Genomic DNA, 24,189 nt, shown 5'->3' with positions numbered 1-24,189 from the left:
AAGATCAAATATGCCTTATGGTATAGGCATGAGAGACGATATAAGATATCACTTAGACGCAAAAATGAACATAAGTGGTGAAAATTATAATGCATTTATTTAAATATTGTGGGTATTAGAAGAAAAGTAGAGCCGTGTCATGATTTTTCAGTTTTCTCGCCACATTATTTTGTTTTCATAGGCATATGTGAACAAATAGTCCGATTCAATAAAATCTATTATGTATTAAACATGGCTTGTTCTAAATTTTTGCTACTCTTAAAGAAGATTTTAAAATGTTATTCCTATGGAAAAGGGAAGAATGGGCTTTCCTTCGCAATGTTGTGAATCGAATGGGAAATTGGTGACATCTAGATGACATGTAGTCTCGTAGTCAACGGGTCTCATCCACCATGCTTGTCCATTGTAGTTCATTTCTATCGGAATTATTGAGTCGTACTTGTCCTCGTCAAAACCCCCCACCTCATTGAAGGGTAGAATGTCTGGCGTCCAAATTTCCCCTCGGTCGAAGCGGATGGACTCAACACCTACCAAAACAAGAAAAGGTTTTTCATGGAAGAAGACACGCTCTCGATGATCTTATATACCCAGCGCATTAAGTGATATCATATTACATGTTGTATGTTATATATTTAGATATTCTAAATTTAGTAAATTAGAAATTAGAATGTCTGGCGTCCAAATTTCACCTCGGTCGAAGCGCATGGACTCCACACCTACCAAAATAATAAAAGGTTTTTCATGGAAGAAGACACGCTCTCGATGATCTTATATACCCAGCGCATTAAGTGATATCATATTACATGTTGTATGTTATATATTTAGATTTTCTAAATTTAGTAAATTAGAAATTAGAATGTCTGGCGTCCAAATTTCACCTCAGTCGAAGCGGATGGACTCAACACCTACCAAAATAATAAAAGGTTTTTCATGGAAGAAGACACGCTCTCGATGATCTTATATACCCAGCGCATTAAGTGATATCATATTACATGTTGTATGTTATAAATTTAGATTTTCTAAATTTAGTAAATTAGAAATTAGAATGTCTGGCGTCCAAATTTCACCTCGGTCGAAGCGGATGGACTCAACACCTACCAAAATAATAAAAGGTTTTTCATGGAAGAAGACACGCTCTCGATGATCTTATATACTTAGCGCATTAAGTGATATCATATTACATGTTGTATGTTATATATTTAGATTTTCTAAATTTAGTAAATTAGAAATTAGAATGTCTGGCGTCCAAATTTCACCTCAGTCGAAGCGGATGGACTCAACACCTACCAAAACAAGAAAAGGTTTTTCATGGAAGAAGACACGCTCTCGATGATCTTATATACCCAGCGCATTAAGTGATATCATATTACATGTTGTATGTTATATATTTAGATATTCTAAATTTAGTAAATTAGAAATTAGTATGTCTGGCGTCCAAATTTCACCTCGGTCGAAGCGCATGGACTCCACACCTACCAAAATAATAAAAGGTTTTTCATGGAAGAAGACACGCTCTCGATGATCTTATATACCCAGCGCATTAAGTGATATCATATTACATGTTGTATGTTATATATTTAGATTTTCTAAATTTAGTAAATTAGAAATTAGAATGTCTGGCGTCCAAATTTCACCTCAGTCGAAGCGGATGGACTCAACACCTACCAAAATAATAAAAGGTTTTTCATGGAAGAAGACACGCTCTCGATGATCTTATATACCCAGCGCATTAAGTGATATCATATTACATGTTGTATGTTATAAATTTAGATTTTCTAAATTTAGTAAATTAGAAATTAGAATGTCTGGCGTCCAAATTTCACCTCGGTCGAAGCGGATGGACTCAACACCTACCAAAATAATAAAAGGTTTTTCATGGAAGAAGACACGCTCTCGATGATCTTATATACTTAGCGCATTATGTGATATCATATTGCATGTTGTTTGTTATATATTTAGATTTTCTTAATTTAGTAAATTAGAAATTAGAATGTCTGGCGTCCAAATTTCACCTCGGTTGAAGCGGATGGACTCAACACCTACCAAAATAATAAAAGGTTTTTCACGGAAGAAGACACGCTCTCGATGATCTTCTATACCCAGCGCATTAAGTGATATCATATTACATGTTGTATGTTATATATTTAGATTTTCTAAATTTAGTAAATTAGAAATTAGAATGTCTGGCGTCCAAATTTCACCTCGGTCGAAGCGGATGGACTCAACACCTACCAAAATAATAAAAGGTTTTTCATGGAAAAAGACACGCTCTCGATGATCTTATATACCCAGCGCATTATGTGATATCATATTACATGTTGTATGTTATAAATTTAGATTTTCTAAATTTAGTAAATTAGATATTAGAATGTCTGGCGTCCAAATTTCACCTCGGTCGAAGCGGATGGACTCAACACCTACCAAAACAAGAAAAGGTTTTTCATGGAAGAAGACACGCTCTCGATGATCTTATATACCCAGCGCATTAAGTGATATCATATTACATGTTGTATGTTATATATTTAGATTTTCTAAATTTAGTAAATTAGAAGTTGGAATGTCTGGCGTCCAAACTTCACCTCGGTTGAAGCGGATGGACTCAACACCTACCAAAATAAGAAAAAGTTTTTCATGGAAGAAGACACGCTCTCGATGATCTTATATACCTAGCGCATTATGTGATATCATATTACATGTTGTATGTTATATATTTAGATTTTCTAAATTTAGTAAATTAGATATTAGAATGTCTGGCGTCCAAATTTCACCTCGGTCGAAGCGGACGGACTCAATACCTACCAAAATAATAAAAGGTTTTTCATGGAAGAAGACACGCTCTCGATGATCTTATATACCCAGCGCATTATGTGATATCATATTACATGTTGTATGTTATAAATTTAGATTTTCTAAATTTAGTAAATTAGATATTAGAATGTCTGGCGTCCAAATTTCACCTCGGTCGAAGCGGATGGACTCAACACCTACCAAAACAAGAAAAGGTTTTTCATGGAAGAAGACACGCTCTCGATGATCTTATATACCCAGCGCATTAAGTGATATCATATTACATGTTGTATGTTATATATTTAGATTTTCTAAATTTAGTAAATTAGAAGTTGGAATGTCTGGCGTCCAAACTTCACCTCGGTTGAAGCGGATGGACTCAACACCTACCAAAATAAGAAAAAGTTTTTCATGGAAGAAGACACGCTCTCGATGATCTTATATACCTAGCGCATTATGTGATATCATATTACATGTTGTATGTTATATATTTAGATTTTCTAAATTTAGTAAATTAGATATTAGAATGTCTGGCGTCCAAATTTCACCTCGGTCGAAGCGGACGGACTCAATACCTACCAAAATAATAAAAGGTTTTTCATGGAAGAAGACACGCTCTCGATTGTCTTATATACCCAGCGCATTAAGTGACATCATATTACATGTTGTATGTTATATATTTAGATTTTCTAAATTTAGTAAATTAGAAGTTGGAATGTATGGCGTCCAAATTTCACCTCGGTCGAAGCGGATGGACTCAACACCTACCAAAACAAGAAAAGGTTTTTCATGGAAGAAGACACGCTCTCGATTGTCTTATATACCCAGCGCATTAAGTGACATCATATTACATGTTGTATGTTATATATAGTAAATTAGAAATTAGAATGTCTGGCGTCCAAATTTCACCTCGGTCGAAGCGGATGGACTCAATACCTACCAAAATAATAAAAGGTTTTTCATGGAAGAAGACACGCTCTCGATGATCTTATATACCCAGCGCATTATGTGATATCATATTACATGTTGTATGTTATATATTTAGATTTTCTAAATTTAGTAAATTAGATATAAGAATGTCTGGCGTCCAAATTTCACCTCGGTCGAAGCGTATGGACTCAACACCTACCAAAATAATAAAAGGTTTTTCATGGAAGAAGACACGCTCTCGATGATCTTATATTCCCAGCGCATTATGTGATATCATATTACATGTTGTATGTTATATATTTAGATTTTCTAAATTTAGTAAATTAGATATTAGAATGTCTGGCGTCCAAATTTCACCTCGGTCGAAGCGGATGGACTCAACACCTACCAAAACAAGAAAAGGATTTTCATGGAAGAAGACACGCTCTCGATGATCTTATATACCCAGCGAATCAAGTGATATCATATTACATGTTGTATGTTATATATTTAGATTTTCTAAATTTAGTTAATTAGAAGTTAGAATGTCTGGAGTCCAAACTTCACCTCGGTTGAAGCGGATGGACTCAACACCTACCAAAATAAGAAAATGTTTTTCATGGAAGAAGACACGCTCTCGATGATCTTATATACCCAGCGCATTATGTGATATCATATTACATGTTTTATGTTATATATTTAGATTTTCTAAATTTAGTAAATTAGATATTAGAATGTCTGGCGTCCAAATTTCACCTCGGTCGAAGCGGATGGACTCAACACCTACCAAAACAAGAAAAGGTTTTGCATGGAAGAAGACACGCTCTCGATTGTCTTATATACCCAGCGCATTAAGTGATATCATATTACATGTTGTATGTTATATATTTAGATTTTCTAAATTTAGTAAATTAGAAATTAGAATGTCTGGCGTCCAAATTTCACCTCGGTCGAAGCGGATGGACTCAATACCTACCAAAATAATAAAAGGTTTTTCATGGAAGAAGACACGCTCTCGATGATCTTATATACCCAGCGCATTATGTGATATAATATTACATGTTGTATGTTATATATTTAGATTTTCTAAATTTAGTAAATTAGATATTAGAATGTCTGGCGTCCAAATTTCACCTCGGTCGAAGCGTATGGACTCAACACCTACCAAAATAATAAAAGGTTTTTCATGGAAGAAGACACGCTCTCGATGATCTTATATTCCCAGCGCATTATGTGATATCATATTACATGTTGTATGTTATATATTTAGATTTTCTAAAATTAGTAAATTAGATATTAGAATGTCTGGCGTCCAAATTTCACCTCGGTCGAAGCGGATGGACTCAACACCTACCAAAACAAGAAAAGGTTTTTCATGGAAGAAGACACGCTCTCGATGATCTTATATACCCAGCGCATTAAGTGATATCATATTACATGTTGTATGTTATATATTTAGATTTTCTAAATTTAGTTAATTAGAAGTTAGAATGTCTGGCGTCCAAACTTCACCTCGGTTAAAGCGGATGGACTCAACACCTACCAAAATAAGAAAATGTTTTTCATGGAAGAAGACACGCTCTCGATGATCTTATATACCCAGCTCATTATGTGATATCATATTACATGTTTTATGTTATATATTTAGATTTTCTAAATTTAGTAAATTAGATATTAGAATGTCTGGCGTCCAAATTTCACCTCGGTTGAAGCGGATGGACTCAACACCTACCAAAATAAGAAAATGTTTTTCATGGAAGAAGACACGCTCTCGATGATCTTATATACCCAGCGCATTATGTGATATCATATTACATGTTGTATGTTATATATTTAGATTTTCTAACTTTAGGAAATTAGAAATTAGAATGTCTGGCGTCCAAATTTCACCTCGGTCGAAGCGGATGGACTAAACACCTACCAAAATAATGAAAGGTTTTTGATGGAAGAAGACACGCTCTCGATGATCTTGTATACCCAGCGCATTATGTGATATCATATTACATGTTGTATGTTATATATTTAGATTTTCTAAATTTAGTAAATTAGATATTAGAATGTCTGGCGTCCAAATTTCACCTCGGTCGAAGCGGATGGACTCAACACCTACCAAAACAAGAAAAGGTTTTTCATGGAAGAAGACACGCTCTCGATGATCTTATATAACCAGCGCATTAAGTGATATCATATTACATGTTGTATGTTATAAATTTAGATTTTCTAAATTTAGTAAATTAGAAGTTAGAATGTCTGGCGTCCAAACTTCACCTCGGTTGAAGCGGATGGACTCAACACCTACCAAAATAAGAAAAGGTTTCTCATGGAAGAAGACACGCTCTCGATGATCTTATATACCCAGCGCATTATGTGATATCATATTACATGTTGTATGTTATATATTTAGATTTTCTAAAATTAGTAAGTTAGATATTAGAATGTCTTGCGTCCAAATTTTACCTCGGTCGAAGCGGATGGACTCAACACCTACCAAAACAAGAAAAGGTTTTTCATGGAAGAAGACACGCTCTCGATGATCTTATATACCAAGCGCATTATGTTTTATCATATTACATGTTGTATGTTATATATTTAGATTTTCTAAATTTAGGAAATTAGATATTAGAATGTCTGGCGTCCAGATTTCACCTCGGTCGAAGCGGATGGACTCAACACCTACCAAAACAAGAAAAGGTTTTTCATGGAAGAAGACACGCTCTCGATGATCTTATATACCCAGCGCATTAAGTGATATCATATTACATGTTGTATGTTATATATTTAGATTTTCTAAATTTAGTAAATTAGAAGTTAGAATGTCTGGCGTCCAAAATTCAACTCGGTTGAAGCGGATGGACTCAACACCTACCAAAATAAGAAAAGGTTTTTCATGGAAGAAGACACGCTCTCGATAATCTTATATACCCAGCGCATTATGTGATATCATATTACATGTTGTATGTTATATATTTAGATTTTCTAAATTTAGTAAATTAGAAATTAGAATGTCTGGCGTCCAAATTTCACCTCGGTCGAAGCGGATGGACTCAACACCTACCGAAACAAGAAAAGGTTTTTCATGGAAGAAGACACGCTCTCGATGATCTTATATACCCAGCGCATTAAGTGATATCATATTACATGTTGTATGTTATATATTTAGATTTTCTAAATTTAGTAAATTAGAAATTAGAATGTCTGGCGTCCAAACTTCACCTCGGTTGAAGCGGATGGACTCAACACCTACCAAAATAAGAAAAAGTTTTTCATGGAAGAAGACACGCTCTCGATGATCTTATATACCCAGCGCATTATGTGATATCATATTACATGTTGTATGTTATATATTTAGATTTTCTAAATTTAGTAAATAAGAAATTAGAATCTCTGGCGTCCAAATTTCACCTCGGTCGAAGCGGATGGACTCAACACCTACCAAAACAAGAGAAGGTTTTTCATGGAAGAAGACACGCTCTCGATGATTTTATATACCCAGCGCATTAATTGATATCATATTACATGTTGTATGTTATATATTTAGATTTTCTAAATTTAGTAAATTAGAAATTAGAATGTCTGGCGTCCAAATTTCACCTCGGTCGAAGCGGATGGACTCAACACCTACCGAAACAAGAAAAGGTTTTTCATGGAAGAAGACACGCTCTCGATGATCTTATATACCCAGCGCATTAAGTGATATCATATTACATGTTGTATGTTATATATTTAGATTTTCTAAATTTAGTAAATTAGAAATTAGAATCTCTGGCGTCCAAATTTCACCTCGGTCGAAGCGGATGGACTCAACACCTACCAAAACAAGAGAAGGTTTTTCATGGAAGAAGACACGCTCTCGATGATTTTATATACCCAGCGCATTAATTGATATCATATTACATGTTGTATGTTATATATTTAGATTTTCTAAATTTAGTAAATTAGAAATTAGAATGTCTGGCGTCCAAATTTCACCTCGGTCGAAGCGGATGGACTCAACACCTACCGAAACAAGAAAAAGTTTTTCATGGAAGAAGACACGCTCTCGATGATCTTATATACCCAGCGCATTAAGTGATATCATATTACATGTTGTATGTTATATATTTAGATTTTCTAAATTTAGTAAATTAGAAATTAGAATGTCTGGCGTCCAAACTTCACCTCGGTTGAAGCGGATGGACTCAACACCTACCAAAATAAGAAAAAGTTTTTCATGGAAGAAGACACGCTCTCGATGATCTTATATACACAGCGCATTATGTGATATCATATTACATGTTGTATGTTATATATTTAGATTTTCTAAATTTAGTAAATTAGAAATTAGAATCTCTGGCGTCCAAATTTCACCTCGGTCGAAGCGGATGGACTCAACACCTACCAAAACAAGAGAAGGTTTTTCATGGAAGAAGACACGCTCTCGATGATTTTATATACCCAGCGCATTAATTGATATCATATTACATGTTGTATGTTATATATTTAGATTTTCTAAATTTAGTAAATTAGAAATTAGAATGTCTGGCGTCCAAATTTCACCTCGGTCGAAGCGGATGGACTCAACACCTACCGAAACAAGAAAAGGTTTTTCATGGAAGAAGACACGCTCTCGATGATCTTATATACCCAGCGCATTAAGTGATATCATATTACATGTTGTATGTTATATATTTAGTTTTTCTAAATTTAGTAAATTAGAAGTTAGAATGTCTGGCGTCCAAACTTCAACTCGGTTGAAGCGGATGGACTCATCACCTACCAAAATAAGAAAAGGTTTTTCATGGAAGAAGACACGCTCTCGATAATCTTATATACCCAGCGCATTATGTGATATCATATTACATGTTGTATGTTATATATTTAGATTTTCTAAATTTAGTAAATTAGAAATTAGAATCTCTGGCGTCCAAATTTCACCTCGGTCGAAGCGGATGGACTCAACACCTACCAAAACAAGAGAAGGTTTTTCATGGAAGAAGACACGCTCTCGATGATTTTATATACCCAGCGCATTAATTGATATCATATTACATGTTGTATGTTATATATTTAGATTTTCTAAATTTAGTAAATTAGAAATTAGAATGTCTGGCGTCCAAATTTCACCTCGGTCGAAGCGGATGGACTCAACACCTACCGAAACAAGAAAAGGTTTTTCATGGAAGAAGACACGCTCTCGGTGATCTTATATACCCAGCGCATTAAGTGATATCATATTACATGTTGTATGTTATATATTTAGATTTTCTAAAATTAGTAAATTAGATATTAGAATGTCTTGCGTCCAAAATTTACCTCGGTCGAAGCGGATGGACTCAACACCTACCAAAACAAGAAAAGGTTTTTCATGGAAGAAGACACGCTCTCGATGATCTTATATACCCAGCGCATTATGTGATATCATATTACATGTTGTATGTTATATATTTAGATTTTCTAAAATTAGTAAATTAGATATTAGAATGTCTTGCGTCCAAATTTTACCTCGGTCGAAGCGGATGGACTCAACACCTACCAAAACAAGAAAAGGTTTTTCATGGAAGAAGACACGCTCTCGATGATCTTATATACCAAGCGCATTATGTTTTATTATATTACATGTTGTATGTTATATATTTAGATTTTCTAAATTTAGGAAATTAGATATTAGAATGTCTGGCGTCCAGATTTCACCTCGGTCGAAGAGGATGGACTCAACACCTACCAAAACAAGAAAAGGTTTTTCATGGAAGAAGACACGCTCTCGATGATCTTATATACCCAGCGCATTAAGTGATATCATATTACATGTTGTATGTTATATATTTAGATTTTCTAAATTTAGTAAATTAGAAGTTAGAATGTCTGGCGTCCAAACTTCAACTCGGTTGAAGCGGATGGACTCATCACCTACCAAAATAAGAAAAGGTTTTTCATGGAAGAAGACACGCTCTCAATAATCTTATATACCCAGCGCATTATGTGATATCATATTACATGTTGTATGTTATATATTTAGATTTTCTAAATTTAGTAAATTAGAAATTAGAATGTCTGGCGTCCAAATTTCACCTCGGTCGAAACGGATGGACTCAACACCTACCGAAACAAGAAAAAGTTTTTCATGGAAGAAGACACGCTCTCGATGATCTTATATACCCAGCGCATTAAGTGATATCATATTACATGTTGTATGTTATATATTTAGATTTTCTAAATTTTGTAAATTAGAAATTAGAATGTCTGGCGTCCAAACTTCACCTCGGTTGAAGCGGATGGACTCAACACCTACCAAAATAAGAAAAAGTTTTTCATGGAAGAAGACACGCTCTCGAGGATCTTATATACCCAGCGCATTATGTGATATCATATTACATGTTGTCTGTTATATATTTAGATTTTCTAAATTTAGTAAATTAGAAATTAGAATCTCTGGCGTCCAAATTTCACCTCGGTCGAAGCGGATGGACTCAACACCTACCAAAACAAGAGAAGGTTTTTCATGGAAGAAGACACGCTCTCGATGATTTTATATACCCAGCGCATTAATTGATATCATATTACATGTTGTATGTTATATATTTAGATTTTCTAAATTTAGTAAATTAGAAATTAGAATGTCTGGCGTCCAAATTTCACCTCGGTCGAAGCGGATGGACTCAACACCTACCGAAACAAGAAAAGGTTTTTCATGGAAGAAGACACGCTCTCGGTGATCTTATATACCCGGCGCATTAAGTGATATCATATTACATGTTGTATGTTATATATTTAGATTTTCTAAATTCAGTAAATTAGAAGTTAGAATGTCTGGCGTCCAAACTTCACCTCGGTTGAAGCGCATGGACTCAACACCTACCAAAATAAGAAAAGGTTTTTCATGGAAGAAGACACGCTCTCGATGATCTTATATACCCAGCGCATTATGTGATATCATATTACATGTTGTATGTTATATATTTAGATTTTCTAAATTTAGTAAATTAGAAATTAGAATGTCTGGCGTCCAAATTTCACCTCGGTCGAAGCGGATGGACTCAACACCTTACAAAATAGAAAAAGGGTTTTTCATGGAAGAAGACATGCTCTTGATGATCTTATATACTCAGCGCATTATGTGATATCATATTACATGTTGTATAATATATAATTAGATTTTCTAAATTTAGTAAATTAGAAATTTTTTTACTTAAATTGATTTTTTACATAATTTTTGTGCAAAAAAGAGAAACGAGAATTTATTGGCAAATCCTTTCCGTTATTCACAACTAAGAAATGATTGAAATTGGCGAAGCAGTATGAAAATTACTGTCACCGTTATTTCTCCAATTTTTAGGCGTGGAAATAGTCAAACAACGGCGAAATTTCACAAAACAAAAGTGCAATTGAAGATGGAATTTCTAAAATATCGGACAAATTTTGTTACCCGGGTCGAGGTTTTGTCAAAAAATAATGTAAGATTTGCGGTGAATAGCGGTGAAAAAAACTTTTTTCACCGCAAAGCGCGCGCATCTTTTAGCGTTGAATGCGCTGAAAGTGGTGAATTTTTGTAAGAATTGCGTTGCATTTTGCGGTGAAAATTTTTTTTTCACCGCATTCACCGGATTTCTTACAAAAAAGTAACTGTCGTACACGGGATCGAACCACTTACCTCCCGCATGTCACCAACTTCTTATTCCACTGTGCCATTTTTCACGTAACTTAATGATGTTTCCTGCGAATTTAAGATAAGCGTTGATTTTAGCGGTGAATATCTGTAAGATTTGCAATTTTAGCGGTGAAAATTTTTTTTCAACGCATTCTGCTGGTAGCGGTGAAAAGTTTATTTTCACCGCAGTCTAATGGTACAGGTGAATAATGTTTTTTCACCGCATTCTGCTGGTAGCGGTGAAAAATTTTCTTTCACCGCTTAAGCGGCGAAAAAAAATTTTCAACGATTAAATAATTTTTTTTCACCGCATCCATCGCATTGAGCGCAAATCTTACACTTTTACTCAAATTCACCGCAAATCTTACATCTTTTAGCGATTTTTAGCGGTGACACCTCGACCCGGGTAAGATTTCCTTGCCAGTCCGGCTCACATCAGCGCAGGCAACAACCTGAGATGCAAAGTGGTGAGGCAGAGTATCGAATAGTTTCCCTGAAAGTGGAACGGCGTAATTGTCGTGGTACCCGGTTAAAAAATGACGGTCGTAGTCAAGTTTCGCTAATGAAAAATTCTCCCTTCAGAAAGTGTCTTCCATCAACAAAAAACGCTCTTACTAGTTCCAAAACTAGGTAGAAGTTTGAACTTCTACCTAGTTAGGTAGAAGTTTGAACTTCTACTATTGTCTAGGATTTTGGATGTTAGATTGAGGCTTTGCATCCAAAAAGAAAATATCCATCTTTTTGTATGAAGTAATCCACACAGATCGAAGTTACCCATGAACCAAACATCGGTTCAAACACATTTTTTGAGAGTTCATTTGTTCGTTTGAAAATCCGTTCGCAAAAACAGAAACCGAACAAATATTTTGCCCCCTAGTCAAAAACACGGCTGATGAGAAAAACCATGTTCAACCGAAAAGATTCTACTCGAAATCTACATTACATCGGAACTTGTGAAAAAAGGCATCGCAGCCTCAATCACTTTCAGTAACACGCGCAACTCAACTATGAAATTTTGATTTTTCTTTACACTGGAATGTGATATGTTAAAGAAGGCAACAGACACACGCGAAACATATGATCTCAAGCTTATAGGTCAATAATATCTTCCCTAGAAAATAGACCCCTCGTGAATGGACCCGTTTAGAAACAAAGCCACCCCTATAGAAAAGTCATGCTTGACTTCTGTTCATTTATGATCTGAGTCATGTGGGACCCATGAAACAACTTCAGCGTGCGACTTTAATAGGAGAAGCTGTATAACGTAATAGGTCTGGCTCTAGATTAGGGCTAAGATCCAAACTTCGGCTCGGTCACGATTATGAAAAGACTCGAACAACACCAAGATGTTAGACGTTCAAGGCAACGTATACTAACCAGAGTAGTTTCTCGGATCCCATTTGAGTAAATCATCCTCCCACTCGAGTCCCTGGAACATAAGCATGTTGATCGTCTGAGCCTTTGGGTTGATGTCCACCAGTTCATACAGCCATGCTTTAAATTTAACATATGTAATCTTTCTAGAGTCAATCACAGGTCGTACAACTGTGTGATAGTTCCTCAGCAAATCGGATCTGAGTCGGGCTCCTGGTAACACTACGTCACCATTGGCCATAACCTTTCCACAAAAAACCACTAACAGTAAAATAGACAACACATTTACGTTGTTTACTCTCATAGCTAGCATGAAATGTGCTCTAGAAAATAGGATCTTTTCTTTTTTGCCCCCCCCCCCCTCCCCCAGCAGCTTAGTGGTTGAATGTTATTTGCCCCCCCCCCCCCCACAAGAACGTGCCATATTTTTACATAATGACTTACTATGTAATGGCACGTGCTCTGTAGATGGTGGGGGGGGGCATAACGTACTGGAGGCGGGGCGCGGGGGGGGGGGTGCACAAAGGGAAAAGATCCAGAGAATAATATAGTGCCTAGAAGAAACTGCAGTTGTGTCTGAAAAAAGTAGAACGAACTGACAGAATAGCAAGAAATGCACTTTACTCTAATTGTAGAACCTCTACCTGTTGCAATAATTAATTGAATGAAAGGAAAATAATTAAGAGTGCATATAGATTAATAAGACTTAACTTCGCAGAAAAAAAACAATCATGTCACATAATTGCATGATTGAGTAAGTTATGAACGTGCAAACTCGTTCAAATGGTGTTATCTGTTGCAACATTTAATTTACTAAATGTAAATTAATTCACCGCAAAACAACAAAGTTCAATGAAAAAGAACGTGTTTTCATTTTAACTGTGAGGTTTTTGCACCATGAAAAATGACGCCAGTGAAAGCAAAATTCACGCAGTCACTTCAAAGAGCGTAATTCGGATTAATTAAACACGAGTATAGTATTTTCATAAAACAATTTTACCCTGCTATGGAAAAAGGGAAAATATTTTTTTTCCACCAGAACACGGCAAAACTTCCGCATCAAAAGGCACATATATTTTCAGTTGAAGAACATCCCCAATGAAACTTCATTTAGAAATTAAATACTTAAAGACGATTAGTAAAATGTCAGTCATTTTGCATTTCTTCATTTTAATTTTAAAATCACTTGGATCATTCTGTTTATTCTGAAATTTGCAAGGGCTACCACGAACCCAGTCCATCTCCGAACCATTTCCTGGTAAGATCTTACAAGATTCCTGCAGGAGTCTTGCAAAATTATGCATCAATCAAGAATTTTGAATGATTCATGCAAGATCTTACAAAACAACCCTTTATGTTAAGCTAGGGAAGTTAACTAAGCAATAAAGAATAATCAGATGAGAAAAGGAGCAGCCCCAAGCTGAACTTTCATTAGTATGCAAAACTCTCAACTTAAAAACACAGATATGGCTTCCCCGATGGCAAGTTTTGAAATTGTCGCCCGTGTCGCTATGATGCCACGTAAAATTGGGTCCACATTTTGTCATACAGCTTCCCCACCAGCCCAAAAAAAACTGACTCAACAGCTCAAAATGGTTCAAATCGGGGATACCATATCTTTACTATAGATGAGATTGGCTCTGTTACCGTCACACTTTGTTCTAGAGCGGAAAGCAGAGCATCCAATATAGAACAATTTAATCTCTCTGTCAGAAAACTTGTTTATAGACTAAGAAAGAACCATAGGCAAAAAAAATGCAGGCAAAAAACTATATGCTTTATGGTTTTTTCATATTAGTTGAATTCGCTTGTCGTTATATTTATCGAGAAAAGATACAGATTTGGTGGTATCATTCGAAAACTCTGTGGCTCTAACTTGTGCATTGCTTTGAGTTATCATTACATTTAAACAAAAATAAAGCCTGAAAACAGAGGGTACAGCAAAATAAGCTACATCAGGGGAAATAGGGGAATATTTTGCAAATAACAAAACCAAAAACAATCAGGAATAAACATATATTATGGCAAGAATATGCCGTATTGGGCTATAATTTTATTTTCCCAACAACTTAGGCCGCATTTTTGTTGTCTTGTTTTCAAATGTTATTTATTGGTATATTTTGCCAGAACATTGGTTTACCGTAACGGTCAGAGAAAGATGTTGTGCGCTTTACAAATATTTATTTATTAGGTCTATAATTGATTGTTTTAACAAACGCATCTAATTTGTCTAGAATTGAATTGGTCCAGTTTTCTTCTCAAAATCTGTAGATAATATTTTCCACAGAGCGTTTATTTCTTTCCCCAAAAGCAGACAGTTTCTCACTATACGTACAGCAAAAATGAACTCCGCGTTGGATGCGAAGGGCTTTGAATGCACTGAGGAAAGCTGTTCCATCATGATCCAAACTTTTTCAGGTTTGTTATGTTTGATCATTATTTGGAAGGCTGAAGGTATCTCTGTGGCATATTTCAGGTTCAGTGGCTCAATCTTCAGATACACTGACAACCAGTCAACCGCCTCAAGCAGATATTTTATACCAAAAAGGTATTTTACAATTTTATCAACATATGGTGGATCTACGGACCACATCTCATGTATCTCGTTAACAACGAATTTCCGCTTTGGAAACCTGAGGCGACGTGAACGGTATTTGTTGTATGACGGTTTCTTTTCCTGATACGTTATAGTTTTTGAAATTGACAATTTACTCAATTTCAGCAATGTCTTTGCGTTTCCAGGAGACGGGGTTCCCTTTAAATAGAGCTTGTCAAGTTTCCTCACATTATCAATAGAAATCCCAATCTTTTCCACTTGCCTCTTCGTCTGTTTTCTTTTTACTTTCAGCAATTCTCTGCTTTCCGCTTTTCTTTTGAATCAGATGATCTTCTTCCTTCTTTTGCTTTTGCTTTTTTGTTTGGAGTTGGTTGTTCTGATACGTTTTCTTTTTCATCTTCTATATAAATTAGTTCTCGAACAATTTTTGCGTAAATATTAAAAAATAGGCCGTATGATATATCAATTTCACTCAAGATTTTAGAAACCTTTGGCAGGTCAATTTTTTGGTTGATTGTGATAATTTGCACAAAAAACTTGTTACCTCTACTCCTTTAGGCTCATCTTTTATATGGAGAGAATTAGTATCTTCACTAAGAGAAGCCTTATTGAAACTGAAAATTCAGTTTGGGCTAATGGCAGCTCTTTTCGTTTGTTTATCATCTAATAATTTCAGTACAGCCTTATCGAGTCAAATTCTGAATCCTTCCGTTTTTCACTATTGGCTCTATTTCACTGTCAGCACTAAAAAACTTTTCAGTTGAATCGCCGCTACTCTTTGCTCTCTTGAAAATCTACCAGTGTTAGTGTCTATGTCTTGCGCGTTTTTCTCATTGTTTTGTTCACAATTTTGGTTAGTTTTCTCGGAGTGCCAACTGAGTTGCTTTTTGCTTATACATTGGCTTTTCAAACATTTCTTCCATGCTTGGAATTTTTGACGAAAACATTCTTTTGGGGATCAAAACAAATACTTTGCATGCATTATTTGGCCTTTAATTAAATATGGCACGAAAAAGCCAACGCTCGAATAAGTTCTGAACTTTTGGCTTCAACACTGCTTTTTTTTCAGACTTGTTTCCTTTGATAATATTTGCTGAAATGAGTTTTCTTGATTTTTAAGTATTTGTTTTCTCACAGGAACATTACTATTGATCAATTGAGCAAATTCTCACAAAGAAAGTTATTCAAACTATTTGGTGCTGCTTTGAAGAACTTTCTGAACAGCTCGTGCATTTGCTTTAGCATGAGTAAATATTTTTCTTTCCTCAGAAAATTAGTTAAAACTGCTTTGGAGGATGGTAGATAAAAAATTTTTGGTACCCGTTGTACAATAATTGAAGAATAACGGACGAAGTCTGAAGTTTTCGGTTCTGAGTCAACGAGTAGGTTTCAAAAAGTTTGTTTTGTTTCAAGTTCGAAGCTTTCTTTCAAACTGTGTTTAAATTTTTTTTAACATTGGTGAACTGCTGTATGTCTAAGGTCTATGTAATTTGAACAAAATGATATGGTTTGTGATCAGATCATTTACTCTGTTCAAATAATTTTGCTCAAATTAATTCACACTAATATTTCTATGGCGTTGCGCAGTTGAAAGTTTAAAAATCCTTGTCATTGAAAGTTTCTTCATAAGAATCATCAAACGCAAGCAGACAGTTTTCCAGTAGTGAAATGAATTCGAATCCAGAGAACTTAGTAGCATAAGTGTTCACTTTGCGCTCTGTCGTGCCAAATGCTTGTGCTTGCTCATGTTGATAGAGCTAGTAAAGTAATAAATAGAACTAAATTTTGGATAGAAAGGGTTTCTGAATAGCAGTTGAACTATAAGTTCTATGTTTCCACATCACGAGGGACCACAAACAGCCAAATAAAATCTATCGCTAGTGATTATTATTTTTTCCTAGCTTTGACTTTTGAAGAGCGTAGCCAACTGTGCATGAAAGCAATGTATATCAAAATATTGATTCTTCACAATTAAGTTTGAAAACACAAGCTTGATTAAAGAAACTGCAATATAAAATGTTTTTTAAATAATTGGAGTAAAATAAGCAGCTTCAGAACGTTGTAGATAGAATCACAAAACTTCCACGAACGCCTCTGTTGATATCCTTGATCAAAAACTAAACCATTTGAGAACCCCCCTCCCTTAGTGAAACCTATCTGGTCTGATTTAACAATAATTTGAAATGAAGATATTTGCAATGAATTAAAACTGCGTTTTTTAATTTAAGTTGTTTTTGTGTTAGACTCTCTTTCAATTCAAAAGAATTCATAAGTAGTATATGTAGAACCTTTGTCGTCTTCTTTTTTGTAAGTCACTGTATAATTTGCCTCCATGCCGTAATCGCTTCCATAGGAGACAATAGAATCTATGTTGCCTTCGCTGACTAACATTTTAGTTTCATATGGGAGATTGGTACTGGCTACTTGAGTGTAGGTACTGGCGTTAGGTTCATTTTTCGTTTTCCGTTGTATCGACATGATTAGTAATGATTAGTAATATTCAAGTGATGAATTATTTTCCCTCAGTGTCACTTTCCTTAGAGTTGCGGAGAATCTGTTGTTTTTGCAGAATATTCAATCCTACTGGCTCTATTTTCTCATCTTTTAATAATTTCAATGTCAACTCATTATCATTTCTTATGTAAATGCATACTGTCAAATTTGGAGATAAATTCACCTGACAACAGAAGAAGCTGCTTTCTCCACTTGACGGCCCATTAGATGACAGGCGGATCCAATAGAAGTACAACTGTGCTGTCCTTTTAGCACGATATTTCCTTTTTGTCAATTTCTGGTGGGGAGAAAGAGTGCAGAGCGCAAGTAATATTATCAACTGGTGATTTAATATCCTCGACTTCTGGACATCCAAATCTAATGCGTCTTCCTGCAAGGGAGTTTGAAGTGATTCTGTTTTCTCTTTCCGTTGGGCATAAAATTTCTCTAACGGTAACCGAAGTTTACTGGCGATAAAAATTTTCGATAGTAACCACTACGGATAAGTGCCGCTGTTCCAAGATGAAGCATGTGAAAATTTAGTAAACCGTTTATCAAATTTATTAAACCGCTTATCAAAGTGAGTTGTAGGAAACTGGTGGAAGGAAAAGAGTTGTGTCCGAATAATTAATTGAATAAAGCGATAAGTCTTTTATTATGAAACCGGTTTTTTAGTAGCGAAAAAACTTCGAAGTATAAAAATACTATTTCTTTTTTCAGAAAACCAGCAAAGAGAACAATTTGTTTTTGAACGTCTTGATAACAAATTATGACTCAAATACTGGTACGTTATTGGACAAGGTAACATTTAGGAGTGTTTATGGCCTTTATGACTTTACTCTGCTAAAATACCCGACGAGTCGTAGAGTATCGCAAGGAGTTGAATTATTTTAAACGATTTAAATTAGTTCTTCAGTGACGAATAGTCATCTCCACTTAGATCTTCGCACGATCTGAGCTTCAATGTTGAAAAAAAATCAATATCAGGATCACGGTATTGACAAGCAGCTAGAAAAAACAGAAAAATTTTAACATACTTTGGATAACTGTTCTTTATCTGCAGGTAAGCTTCATGAAGATTTTTCTAGATCAATGGTTGCTATCTTTTTGACCATCCCTTTCACCAAAATATATCCTGACCGAATAAATCTTAATCACCAATATCTTACCTCCTAGGATATCCTCCACCATCCCAATTGAGTTTTTTCCAACAGAAGTATAATCCGACAATAGGACTGCAACAAATACATTTAGCGAAAATACCACTCTTCTAACATGAAGGATCTCCCCTCTCTCACAAACCAGAATGGCTCTCCAATAGCGCGAATGATATACACCAATAATAAGCGTTCCAAACGAATACATGTAGCCCAACTACAAATTTCTTAGATAAAAGATCTCCCCTAAGTAGTCATGGATCGCCAACTACCAAAAGGATCTTGAAGGATCCCATCGGTCTCCCCATATACATATATATATATATATATATATATATATATATATATATATATATATGTGTATATATATATATATATATATATATACATATATATATATATATAAATATATATATATATATATATATATATATATATATATCATACTACTGACGATACTGTTACTTTGTTTGCTGACTTCCCCCTATAAAAGAATGTACTTGATTTCAGCAAACTTTTTTCAAATTATCGACAGAATGTTTTGAAGAATGTCACTGTATTGAAAAGAATTTGGTGGCAATTCTGGTTTAAAATTAATTCTTACGTTATAAAGTATAGGGTTAAAATGTGAAATATAATAGCGAAAAGAAAGCAATGAAAATTTTGTTGCATCTAAATAAAACGCTTAGTTGAATTATGTTCCAAAAACACCAGAAATGAGTTCTCTTAGAACGATTTCAGTCTAAAAAGCACCAAAAACAATTGAGTTCTTCTTGACTATTATAATTACATTTATTTTTTCCCCTAAGATTAAGTGAGTAAAACTAAAAATGAAACCTTGGCTAAAGCAGCAAAAGTCCCTTGTCGGTGTTTATAGTATGTAAAAAGAGACATGTTTCTCACATAAGAATCTTTGGTAGTCGTCTGCGACTAATGTTTCACGTCTAAATTTACTCGATAACTTTTTGAATAAATTATTTTGATATGGTGTTTTGGCCGACGTGGGAACTAAAATGTTCATGGGAAGCATAATTAATTTTTTCTTTATTCAAACTGCAATTAATAGAATTCTTAACAATAGTTTCAAGCAAATCTATCATTGGATATAATGACATTTGGTACAAAAGGCTTAAAAAACATGTCTTGAAACTCTCTTGCAGTCAATTTGGTAACGCTGATGATACTTCATTCGAAATGTGAGGACTTGAAATCTTGAAGTATGGTTCATTTATGCACTGCCACTTTGGTAGTTGCTATTATACCCAATGCACACTTTAGTATATTCTTTTGTTAAAATTAACAGAACAACTGTTTAGCATAATGTTCGATTTTATATGACACTAACACAACTGAATGTAGAAATATATCGTCCTACTAAAAATGATATTGGGTGAACTGTCATGTAACTTGGGAAGGCCGCTTCGTAGAAAATAGTCGATAATATTTTAAGGAAAGGAATCGCTCTACAGAATTAGGGACACAACTATCTTTAGTTGTATGAAATCGGGGTATATATAGAGAGGGGGGTTATCATATGATCCTTTAACTTTGAAGATATGGGGTTTTCCCCGACAAGAAGGGATTAGGAGGCTTAGGGGTATTAGGTGACTCTCTGGATCTCATTCTCCGCAATGACAACGATTGCAGCGGTTGATTTGAAAAGCATTCACGAGATTTACCAGCAAGTAAAAAAAGAATATTCAGAATATGGTGAAAGATTTTAAAATTTTTAGCAATTTATCTTTGCCTAGTTCTGGACAATAATTTGAATATTGCATTGAAACTTAAGCCTCATCTTAGTTTGATTGGCAATGATAATTCCTCGCCTGATAAATACTTCAAACTTTACAAATTTTTTTGCATCGCTTGCAATTCTTTAAGAGCCTTCTGAATTTGTCTATGAATAGAGTGAGAAGGGACCGGGTTATTCGTATGTTCTACCCTTCACAATAACAAAGGATTATCATGGTCATGTGACGGGTCTCGTTTTTTGATTGTATGTGAAGTTTTGAAGTTTTCAAAAACAACTTATTCACTTCATTGGAATGATGAAATCGACTGCGGTTGTTCTATATTTTGAAGGTTTTCGAAAAAAAGTCTGGTTTTATTATTAAAATACTTGCGATTTTAGTAAAGACTACACCGATACAGTGTATTATCTCCTTCCACAGCTGCATTCAACACGCTTTCATTGAGTGAACAATTATGTTATCGTTGGCTCTCAGAAATTCTTCATGTTTTGGCCTAGGAGAGGAGTGACTACCCGAACTGTTATTTTCAACAAATTTTCCACAGTATAATTAATCGCTTCCCTTTATAAAAATGATGATCAAAAGAGAATGAAGCGACAGAGACCTTGCAGGAACTACTTCAGAAACAAATGACAAGCCTGGAGATCCTACTATGTCAAAAGATCAAAAAGTTGTTGATCTATCAGGAGAAACCACATTGCGATTTGCATTCATTTAGCTGCCCAATAAGACAAAAAGGCAAACAGTGCGCTAAGAAAAGCAAGTTGTTTAATCAGTGGCCGACGATTGAATCGCCGATCAGAAAAAAAGTCCCATCTTTCATTCTAATGAATTTATCCCACTTTGACCGTGTACAGTTCAATAACGGTTGAGAATCAGTTAACTGTAATAATTGTTATAGCAGAAAAAATCGATACTCGACGACAAACAATACTAAGAAAGCAAAATAATGTTTTCAGTATTTTTGAAATTAAAGCCTTCAAAAATATCTGTCACTTCTGGAGTACTTTCAACTTTACCAAGTCTACACCAGAGCAAAGATTGAAACTAACCCACTGACCTACTCCAAAGCGGCCAGTAGCAGTTAAACTGTGAAGCTAAACAAGATGTTCAGGAGGGAAACGCAGACTGGATTGTTTACCACGAGAAAGATTGAGGTGTGAAAATCAGTTACACCGTTACCTAGAAAAAACCAAACAAAATCTCTAAACTTACAACATGAATTTTTTATTGTTGATTAACAACATTTTTACAAGATAACCTATGCTTTGTTAATTCATTATTTTGAGAAACTCTGTTTTGAATGAGTGCGCTTGAGGGTCAAGTAGATTCCGGTGGAGGAAAACCCGGTCTAGTCTTCGATGACAATAATCAAAAAAGACAGTCTTTGATGTTTTGTAGTTGAAGACTGACTTGATCTGAAATGGTATAACTTTTCATCATACTGTTTCTTATCATTGTTTCTCTCATAAAATTGGTGTTTTTTGACCTTTATTGTTAAGATTTGGCATTCTTGTTTTCACTTCTTTCTTGTACAGTTCAATGTGCTCTTCCGAATCCAAAATTTTGAATAAAATTATACAACTGCAGACAGATTGTTTACAGCAGTATGCGGTCCGTCGTGTTCTGGAAAAACTCAATTGATTTTCAAAACATTAACTCAAAATTCATATGTACCTAATTTTCAGTGTATTTTTATCTCTACCAACATAATCAACCTAAATTTCAGATGATTCGGAGAGAAAAATGAGCACAGTTTTGAAATTTTTCTTGTTTTGAACAAATAACAGAACGGGATAATTGCCTTTTAGTGTTTGATGACTCTAATGATGACTCTTGTGAGTACTTTTAGTGTTTGACGACTCTTGTGATTACTGAACGAGAAGTTGGAAAAGCTGATAGAACGGTCCAAACAGATCCTACACGTTTTGAACGAGAAGAGTAAGAACGAAAAAAGCTAACAAGTGAAGACAAAAATGTAAAAGCAGATAGATTAGTCCAATCAAACCCAACAAAAAATGAACTAAAAGTAGGAAAAGCAGACAGAGTGGTCCAAACAGATCCTACAAGATTTGAACGAGAAGAGGGAGAACGAAACAGGCTAATAGGTCAATAATGGACAACCTAAAAGTTAAAATAAAAATCAAACATATGAAAATAGTACTTGATACTTTCCTCCAATCAAACGAAATCATCATTGGGGACAACAACAAGTTAACAGCTAACATCACTGTGAAGATTCGAAATTTTGGTTCTCAATTTTTTCTTGTATATTTGGATATGCTCCTCCTAATCCAAAATTATGAATAAAATTATTTCAACTACTGACATATTCTTTTTGGCAATATGCGGTCCATCGTGTTTTGGAAAAATTGAATTGATTTTCAAAATTTTACTTGAGAATACATTCGCACCTAATTCTCCGTCTATTTTTTAATTCAGCATGATCAAACCTAATTTCAGGCACTGGATAGAAAACTGACATAGTTTTTAAAATTTTCTAGTTTGGAACAAAAGACAGGGCTGGAAAATTGCCTTATAATGTTCGATGACTCCTTTGAAGACTTTTTCAACAACAAAAAGTCTTCCAAGTTAGCTAGAGCGAGTCAAAATAATAATAAAAGCGTTACTTAATTGGAACATAATCTGCTCTAACAGAGCAACTGGTCAAGAACTATGGATTTCAGTACAACAGATATTATTTCAGTAAAATGCGTGAGGCGCAGCAGATTTCTTTAATGTGGTCCACTTAATGTGTTTCCACAGGAATCAATCCACTTTTCTTCAATGTAGCTATGTAATATTTTTTCGGTGAACATATAATCTGTTCGGCAAAACTAAACGTTTGTCTAAGGCTGCGAGAAGTTCTGTTTCATCTTCAAACCATGTATTTTCCGATTGTTAATATTTCATCAATTTTTTGAAGGCTTCAGCGGCTTCTGTTGCATATTTTGTTTCCATTGGCTCTACTTTAGGCATTGCGAGAAACAATCAATTGCTACCAAAGGGTACTTAACATTGCAATTGTTTTTTTTTGCAAGGTTGTCAATATATACTAAATTCAATGACCAAGTTTCTTTGATATTTTGACATTATTTTTAGTTCTGGGAAATTGCATTCGGATTGAGCGGTATTTTGTGAAAAAGTTCTTGGTATCTAATTATAACATGACTTTTGCTAATGAGAGTTTGCTGTGTTTTTGTTATCATTTTAAGCTTCAAACGATACAGGACCCCGTATTTACAGTTGTTCTAATGGTTTTCTCTCGGATAGCGAAACGATACCTTTTTTTCTGTTTGGTATTTTTTTGTTTGCTGTTTTATTTTTTTTCTGTTGAGGTGCCGCGTCCTATTTGAGGACTTTGTTGCTCTCATGGCATAGCAATATCTGCTTGGAGAAAATTGTTTGAGAAGAGATCAGGCTCAAGTTGAAGAGTTAACAAGATTTTTGAACATGCCTGTCAATTTTTTTGATTGGTTAATGCAAATTATTCAAAAAAATGAAACCTGTACATCCGTTGGTTTATTGTCAATGTAA

General features: G+C 34.8%; 2 protein-coding genes across 2 annotated transcripts in view; both read right to left on the bottom strand.

Annotated features, from left to right (window-relative positions):
- LOC142336358 (nuclear migration protein nudC-like) overlaps positions 1 to 24,189 on the bottom strand; it is a 472,960-nt gene that overhangs the window by 194,886 nt on the left and 253,885 nt on the right. The gene's annotated exons all lie outside the window — the stretch shown is intronic.
- Positions 271 to 13,365, bottom strand: LOC142336703 (acetylcholine receptor subunit alpha-like 2). Its single transcript, XM_075385615.1, has 3 exons — positions 13,249 to 13,365; positions 12,698 to 13,017; positions 271 to 527 (listed from the first exon to the last, which is right to left on the bottom strand). Exons 2-3 carry the CDS (start codon positions 13,005 to 13,007, stop codon positions 271 to 273), a joined length of 567 nt encoding a protein of 188 aa, XP_075241730.1. The 5' UTR covers positions 13,008 to 13,017; positions 13,249 to 13,365.

The sequence above is a fragment of the Convolutriloba macropyga genome, chromosome 3, assembly GCF_964194025.1.
Source record: "Convolutriloba macropyga chromosome 3, txConMacr16.3, whole genome shotgun sequence".
Taxonomy (NCBI): domain Eukaryota; kingdom Metazoa; phylum Xenacoelomorpha; order Acoela; family Convolutidae; genus Convolutriloba; species Convolutriloba macropyga.
Note: the sequence above shows the minus strand (reverse complement) of the source record. Positions and strands in the feature narration are given on the sequence as shown.